General features: G+C 40.1%; 1 protein-coding gene across 1 annotated transcript; it reads left to right on the top strand.

Annotated features, from left to right (window-relative positions):
- Positions 1-357: 357 nt before the first annotated feature.
- On the top strand, positions 358-6,373 carry sec22bb (SEC22 homolog B, vesicle trafficking protein b). The gene is made up of 5 exons (XM_080474116.1): positions 358-555; positions 3,409-3,518; positions 3,701-3,861; positions 3,951-4,097; positions 4,442-6,373. Exons 1-5 carry the CDS (start codon positions 481-483, stop codon positions 4,594-4,596), a joined length of 648 nt encoding a protein of 215 aa, XP_080330242.1. The 5' UTR covers positions 358-480; the 3' UTR covers positions 4,597-6,373.
- The last annotated feature ends 1,643 nt before the right edge of the window (positions 6,374-8,016 follow it).

Here is an 8,016-nt window from a genome sequence, read left to right as displayed (position 1 = left end):
CTTTTAATTCATTGTCATTTATTTCATTCTGTTTAGTTTTTCAGTTTCGTTTTCTAGAAATGTTTATGATTTTCCCTCACATACCACTAGAGGGAGCTACCTTATCCCCGGTGGTACCACAGTTTCAGCATCGCTGACGTGTTCACTGACTCAAATCAAGCAACGTCATCCGCACATTGTCTTTATTTTTGTCTGAAAATCAACGGCATAAATGTTTCTGTGAATGTAAACGATGTTTTTTGAAAAAAACTTACACAAAGTAAATCAAATTATCAGAATATATTCGCAACGTCTGCGTCATGCGGAACGTTTCTTCTGACGGTCGTCCCTCTGCCCCCGGCAGGATTTGGGTGTGACACATAAAGCCGCGTGGTTTCCGTCCAGCTCAGCGCGTCAGTGCTGTGGTGTTGTCGGATTACAGACTGACAGTCTCTGGTTCCTCAACGATCCGCGGGGCGAACAACAGCGGGGCTCGCAGAGATGGTGCTGCTGACGATGATCGCTCGGCTGGCCGATGGACTGCCGCTGGCCGCGTCCATGCAGGAGGACGAGCAGGTGAACGTTATAGAGCGTTATGGAGCCTCGGCGGTTCCGTCGGTCGGTAGCTGTCTAACTTGCACGGTGACAATAATACAACAAAAACAAACGAACGTCGGAGTTATACTGAAGTGAAGGGACGCGTTAGTGAACCGCTGGATGAGACACGCTGGCCCGTGCGAGTGTCCTTCCAGATGTGGACCCTAGAGGACACCGACCTTCCATCAGCAAAGTTAACCTGTCAGACTGTTGTGAGACGTGGAGGCTTTCCCGAGCAGGCCCGCGGTACCTTTGCACACATCCAGGCTTTTATTTACCAAAGAAGACTATCGGACCTTTTAACTCGATCCGCAGTGTTGTGAAATATCCAGCTCTGCCGCAGGCTCTGGTTGACTCTAGTTGTAAACCCATAAAATAAAATAAAAATCTGCTTTATCTGCACAATTAGTCACTGTAATCTAAATTTACATGAGTGCACAATTTGATCGAGAGCAACAGTCCGATGTCTCGGCAAAGTCAACTAATGATGAGTGAATTTAGAGGTTGATGTAACTGGACAGAAAGAGTATCTACTGCACTAGAAAGCATCTTTTTTCACCCCCTTTGACTGTTTACACGTCCTCCTCATAGTTACATGGATGGGAGTGGCAAATAAACCCTTGCATTCAACTAAATACATGGAATATGAAAATGTCCCACCTGCAGTATTGCTTAGGATATTCTCAGACATTAGAAAATTCAAAACATTTCTAGACCTCGGAAACCTTCTAGAACTTTGAGACATTTTGGAAGTGTTACACATTCTCAGATTGTCACAAATGTAGAGAGTCCAGCAAATGTTTCAGCACAACCACTTCTCTGTGTACTCGTGCTGCTGTCATGAAGTCGTCATGAATTTGGAATAAAGGATAACAACAACAGGAGTCATCAGATATGATAAACAGGTGACTTGAGTACGAGATAAGAGGAGAATCTGTGTGGCTTTGTTTACCTGTGGGTGGTCTGTGAGGTTAAAGTCTCATACAGCGATCACTCTTATTCTAGAAGGGATTATCTCCTTACTGATAGTCCGGTTTTGTTTTGAGGTCTTTTTGCACGCTTGGAATAACATATTCTTGGAATGTATATCCATCCTGTCCCTTTTGCGAATTAAACATGTTGTCACATTTGTTATGACAATTCACATCACTAGATTTGATCAGTATGTAGAGAACTGTTTTCAGACTCTGTATCATTCAGGGCACTGTTCACTTTTATTGTGACATTATAGGAGAACCTCACTTCATAATTAAAATTTACATATATTTTAATGTCTAACCTGGGTTTTTTTTTGGGGGGGGGGGGGTGTAATTGGACGGCACTCGCAACCACCTTAAACCAACTATATCAAACTGTGCATTTATCATTGACAACAGAGTTGTTAAACTTCTGTCTCTTCATGGCCCACATACAGCCCACATTGATTTCAATAAGTGTGGATCAGTACAATGAGAGACAATTTAACTAGAAATGAAAACACCTTCCATAATTTTGCCTTAATGCACAGAAATTTCAAGTGTATCCTGAGAAAGTTCACATTTAATGCACATTTTGCTGAACAACTGGAAATATCTGAAGAAACAAAAGTGCGAAAACCTATTGTTTCTCAAAACACAGGATTTTTATTGTCTTAATCCATAACTAGCATGGTTTGGACTATATTAAAAGACAATTTGTTGTTAACGTCCTCTTTGTCATTCTTCCATTTTGCAAAGTCATCCTGCTGGCCGGGTAGGACTCTTTTGTATGCTGTCTGGCCACATGCCAACCGAGATTCAGAATAAACGTCTGGATGCTTCTGACAGTTTCCCTAAATTTGGGAATAAACAGCGTTTAGTATTTAAGCTATTTAAGGGCCCTACCACCTGCACTGTGTCAGTTTGTCCTATAATTTGTGACCTGTGTATCTGCGTCATCAACAGCCAAATAACAAAAGACTAAAACAAAATTAGCCCATTTTCCATAAAGCAGTAGTTGCATGTACTGTTGATGATCTAAACTTCAGGATTCCTGTTTTGATTGTATTTTTAAAGTAGAAGAAAGGGATTGGGATTAAGACGTCGGTATTCTGAAGATAATTGTTTTTATGTACATGGAGGTTAAGATAACATCAGCCTGATGATATGCCTGACTTAAGAGCTTCACAAAGCTCAAACGGTGTTTCAATTTTATTTTTGTGATTAAAAAAAAAAAAAAAAGAAGCTTACCAGAGTGTATGAAACTGTCCTTGTTTTTAGAACAAAAGCTGTTTTATTGCATTTGAGCATGACTTCACAGGACTAACATCTCTCCTGCACTCTCTTATTTGCTTTCAAAAAGGGAAGTGAAAAGGTTCGTTGTGTCTCTGCTCTGTGCATTAACACCATGTCTATTTCTGTAACGCCACAGTCGTGCTGTAAATATCATGTCATTCATCTGTCTGAGCCTCCATCACTCAACAACACAATGAAACAGCGATCATGAACCAGAGTGGCTCTTTAAAATTAAAAAAAAAAAAAAAAATCCCTTTAATCCCTGCTTCAATGTCACGCTGCTGTATGTCTGAACCCGTTGATGTACATTTTATCTTCAGCTGAGATTATAGGGCAAGAAATGAACAACATCAAGGACAGAAAGTCGTGAAATGTGGACTGTAGGTGGTTGCAATTTCTGTCTGCCTTGTCCACAAACGCAAAACCCCGCTCAGTTAATCTCATCTTTATCTCTTTGGTGTAAAGTAATTTGAGCCTTGTCAAGGTTCACATAAGAAGTTGATTTCTTGCCCTGATGGAAGGCTGCGTTTCCTGTGAGAGGTTTCAGCGAGATAACCGCTGCTTTCTTTTGTCTCTGTAGTTGGGTCGTGATCTTCAGCAGTATCAGAGTCAAGCTAAGCAGCTCTTCAGGAAGCTCAATGACCAAAGTCCCACACGCTGCACTTTAGAGGCAGGGTCAATGGCATTTCAGTGAGTATCAGCAGCAGGCGGTGATTGCAGAAGAATCCAGACTCGCTGCCAAACATCGCCTTCCACAAAATGTGGTCAAACGCATTCATTTTTATTTAAAAAAATCTTTTTAAAACACCTCCTTTTGCATGTTTCAGTCCAAATTCTGCCTTATGCTGTCTGTGTGTGTGGCTTCTTTGCAGCTACTGTATAGAGAAGGGCGTGTGCTACCTTGTGCTCTGTGAAGCCAGCTTTCCCAAGAAGCTGGCCTTCGCTTACCTAGAAGACCTGCAGGCAGAGTTTCATGAGCAGCATGGAAAGAAGGTCCCGACCGTGTCGCGCCCCTACTCCTTCATTGAATTTGGTGAGAAAATGAGTTTAAAGACAACAATACACTGGCTGCTTTCAATCATGATAACGTTTCTATTTCTCTCTCTCTCTCTCTCTCTCTAGACACTTACATTCAAAAAACCAAGAAATCCTACATTGACAGCCGAGCAAGAAGGAACCTCGGCAGCATCAACACAGAGCTCCAGGACGTACAGAGGATCATGGTCGCTAACATAGAGGAGGTGCTGCAGAGAGGAGAGACTCTCTCTGGTAGGGTTTTGTTGCTTTTGGCCTGCACAGAGCTGTTCGGGTCAGGTGCTTCTCAATGGATTAGAATACAATGGGAAAACGTCATTTTGACAAGTTAATATGTCTTAATGATTTCATATAAAGCGGAGACCCGTTTTCATAATATTTGAAGAACATTTGTTTTGTATGTTGAATTAAGTGCAAAAATAATGGACTTTTTGCCCTTTATTTAAAATGCAAACAGTTGAAACGTGTATTTTTCTGCACGTGGTGATTGACTAATATTTCTGTCTTCCTTCTCTCTTGTCTCCTCTGTGCTTGGTTGTTTTGGGAACGCCTCCTCATCTGGTCTCTTCTCCTTGCAGCGCTGGACTCCAAGGCCAGCAACTTGTCCAGCCTGTCAAAAAAGTACCGGAGTGATGCCAAGTATCTGAATACCCGCTCCACCTACGCCAAACTGGCAGCTGGTGGCGTCTTTTTCATCATGCTCATTGTCTACGTACGCTTCTGGTGGCTCTGAACAGGGCGGAGAAGCAGAAGAGACGGGAGGATTGAAGTGAAGAACCAGTTGCACGATGCCTGCAGATGCGAAGAAAAGCCGTCACCCTCAAGTCATAACAGGATCCCTCCTTAGAGTGAGACTTTACCGACATACCACCACTCCTTTTGTTGTCGTCTGTCCAAGGATGTGTGACCCGAACACAAATGTCATAATACCTCGGTTTGTTTAAAAAAAAAAGAAAAAAGAAAGTTGCCCTGGATTGGATAAGATATGAGTGAATGTGTGTGAGCATTTGTTTGTTGATTCCATTTCTTTTTTTCCAAGGGTGATGTGAGCGCAAGTGTGAAGGCAAAGATTCCTAAAGTGATAAGTTTCATGTTTATTGAGTTTCTAAAGCTGTACTGTAACAAGGTTGGCTGATTTAATCCTGTATAGCATCTCATAATACTGAAAAAAACCAACAAAAAAAACTATTTACAGTACTTTATTTACCCTGAACTCATCCCATGGATATTGCTGTGCTTTTACCATAATATTCATACTACAACAACCAGTATATCATATAGTTGTAAAGGAGCTAAAAACTTTGGAATACAATGGAAAAGTTTACATTTGCAAAAGTTTTTTTTTTTTTTTTTTTTTTTTTCCCCATTTTTCTGAAATTTGCGTATAGTTTCGATTTATTCCACATGAATGAAAATATTTTAAGTCTGAAGAGTATTTAATGAAATAATGAATTTTATTTCGTTTGGAGGATTTAATTATTCCATTTGAAATTTAGAAAATGGCTGAAACATTTTCATTTGTATTTTATAAGTGGACAAAAAACTGATAAGACAATTCACTTTTCATTCATATTTTTTATTTTTTTCCCCCCAGATGCTCCGGTGCACAGAAACGATTTCAGTATACGTTTTCTAATAATCTAAGGGAAGCCTTATAAATTCTTTTTCGCCTGATTCAACACATCTTTTGCCATTAATGGATCTCAGCGGTTCCGTAAAGTAATTGTAAAATATTTGCTGAGATCGCCAGACGAGCCTCATTAATTTCATTCAACACGAACTTACATTTCAGCCTTTTCTTGCGAGACACGGCTGTGTTCGTTAGTCCGTTCAACACATCAGGACATTGATCCGTTTTCCCTCCTACAGTCTTCATCGTCACATGTGATAAAATCCTGGTTTGTAATATGGTTCAAACTCAGCCTTTATAGTGACCTTTTTTTTTTTTTTTTTTTTTTTAAATGAGTGGCTAAATTATTCAGAATGTTTGATCTTTATGCACCTGTGTGCATTTTGGGGACAGAATGCCGTAATTTGGTGTGAGACTCTTTAACGTTTTGCCCCATCACACCAGTGTGTCTGTGCTCTCGCACAGTGACCGGGGGGAACGGCACTTTTCTGCAGTCAGTTGAATACAGATAGAGGAAAAGCCCCGTCGGGTCCTTCATCCTTTATCTTGTGTGAGGTTTACAGAAGTGTGGACTAAATTCAAATGTTGATTCACGCCGAGGGTCACGGGGTGTTACAGGCAGCCGCGGTCTGCCCTCAGTTGGTTAGCACGTCACCCCTTTTTTCTGTTCTGTCTGCTATCTGAATAAAATCGTTTGCACAAAACCCACTTTCTTTTTGTCAGCGGTACCTCACTTGATCATAATGTCTTATGCTGACCACAGACACAGATCATGTCTAAAATTGGGCTCTTCAGTCTGAGAATACATTTGCAAGACTGCAAACATTTTCTATTGTGTCATCACACTGTCGTAGAAATAAAACTACAGTTTATTAACATTTTCAATTCAGCTTTATTTATATCGTGGCAATTACATCATAACCATGTCGTGGAAATCCACAGGAACTATTGGTGACAATGGAAACGGATAATGCCTTTTAACTATAACTTTTCAAATATTTTGAGTCTGATCTTTAAAAGTAGAGATTGTGTTAAAATCCCGAAGTTAAACTGGGAGCTGGCTCCACATAAGATAAGCCTGATAACAGAAGGCCCAGCTTCTGATCCACTTTTCAGTAAATATAGACCCTCCGACAGAGGTTAACAGAGACAGAGACTTATCATTTTATCACATTGGAGAATCTGAGTTTGGAATAGTTTGCCAATTAAACCATGTGAGATATAATCTTGAAAAATTATTTTCATCTGGCTAAAGTACCGTTTAAATCTACAAAATAAATAAGTTAAAAAGCAGCAAAAATAATGATAAATAAATCAGATTAGGAGTGTGAAGCTTGGTCATCCCAATCCCTCGAAGGTTTTCGTGTAAAGGGCCACAAACACCTGGAATTGCTGTTATTTTAAGGTACAAAATGTTCAAACATTTAACAAAACAGTCCTGTCATCTATAGCAATCGATCCTTTATGCTGATTTGCTCCAAGCAGGACAAATCACCAGTTGATTCAAAGGGCAAAAATAAACAGGCATTCACGCATACATCTAAAACTCCAATGCTTGTTTTTGGACCGCATGAGTGATCGTGTTGGACCATTGCACCACTATGAGGCGCTATGAGGTGTTGGTTACAAAAGATGCAGCAATTCCTCTTTGTACCAGCAGGTGGAGTGCTTTCCCTATTGTTACACTGACCCGACTGGAAACATGAGGCTCAAAATCTTCCTGAACTTGCTTTTCTACTGGCTGTCTGCTGTTGGCTGAGGTCTACATCCTGGTGAGAATTTCAAGGGTATGGAAATGTAAATTACAGCGTTTTGGGGAAAGAAAATTCGACACACCGACAAAATTGTCTTCTGCAGATCTAAAAGCACATTAAGAAAGTATATATATTCTATTCAACTGGAAAAGCATGTTGCAGTGTACCTTCACAGTGGCTGAATCTTCAACTTGAGGTACAACAGGAAATGTCTGAGACAAAAATGAGAAGCAAGAAAGATGGTAGGGTGCCAACACCAAACCACAGGGCACAGGCTAACCTTTTCACCTCTCAGAGGAAATGGTTGATTACTCCAGTGGTGTTCAAAGTAATCTTCTTCTTCTTTCTTTTTTTTTTTAAATAATCAAGTTAAAAGGCAATAGGATGTTGTTGTGCAAGTACTCTATTTAATGAACTGGCAACTACTGCATTGAGCACTTTGGCAAAATGTTTGCATGAATGTCTGTACAGCTTGCCTCTTGTCAGGTTCTGTCATGTTGTTCATCGCAATGTTCTCAACCCAAACTTTACTAACCTTTGCCAGTACATAGTCCAACAGCTTTTTACAGTTGTGCCAAAACGTCTCATATAATCACACTTTATGTAGACTTGACTATACTCTAAGCAGAATAAAATGGACAGAAAGACACTGCGACCTCTCTGTAAATCACCACGCTGCATAACATAATAACAATATAATCATCTTTATCTTTTTAACTCAGACACTAACAATAATGCGTTTTGTATGTTACTGATCACCAACAAGTTC

This window comes from Lipophrys pholis (genome assembly GCF_963383615.2).
Source record: "Lipophrys pholis genome assembly, chromosome: 10".
Taxonomy (NCBI): Eukaryota; Metazoa; Chordata; class Actinopteri; order Blenniiformes; family Blenniidae; genus Lipophrys; species Lipophrys pholis.
Note: the sequence above shows the minus strand (reverse complement) of the source record. Positions and strands in the feature narration are given on the sequence as shown.

Coding starts and splice junctions, on each gene's coding strand:
- sec22bb (XM_080474116.1), top strand. CDS start 481: ATGGTGCTGCTGACGATGATCGCTCGGCTGGCCGATGGACTGCCGCTG. Junction 556..3,408: donor CCATGCAGGAGGACGAGCAG/GTGAACGTTATA, acceptor TTGTCTCTGTAG/TTGGGTCGTGATCTTCAGCA. Junction 4,098..4,441: donor GAGAGGAGAGACTCTCTCTG/GTAGGGTTTTGT, acceptor TTCTCCTTGCAG/CGCTGGACTCCAAGGCCAGC.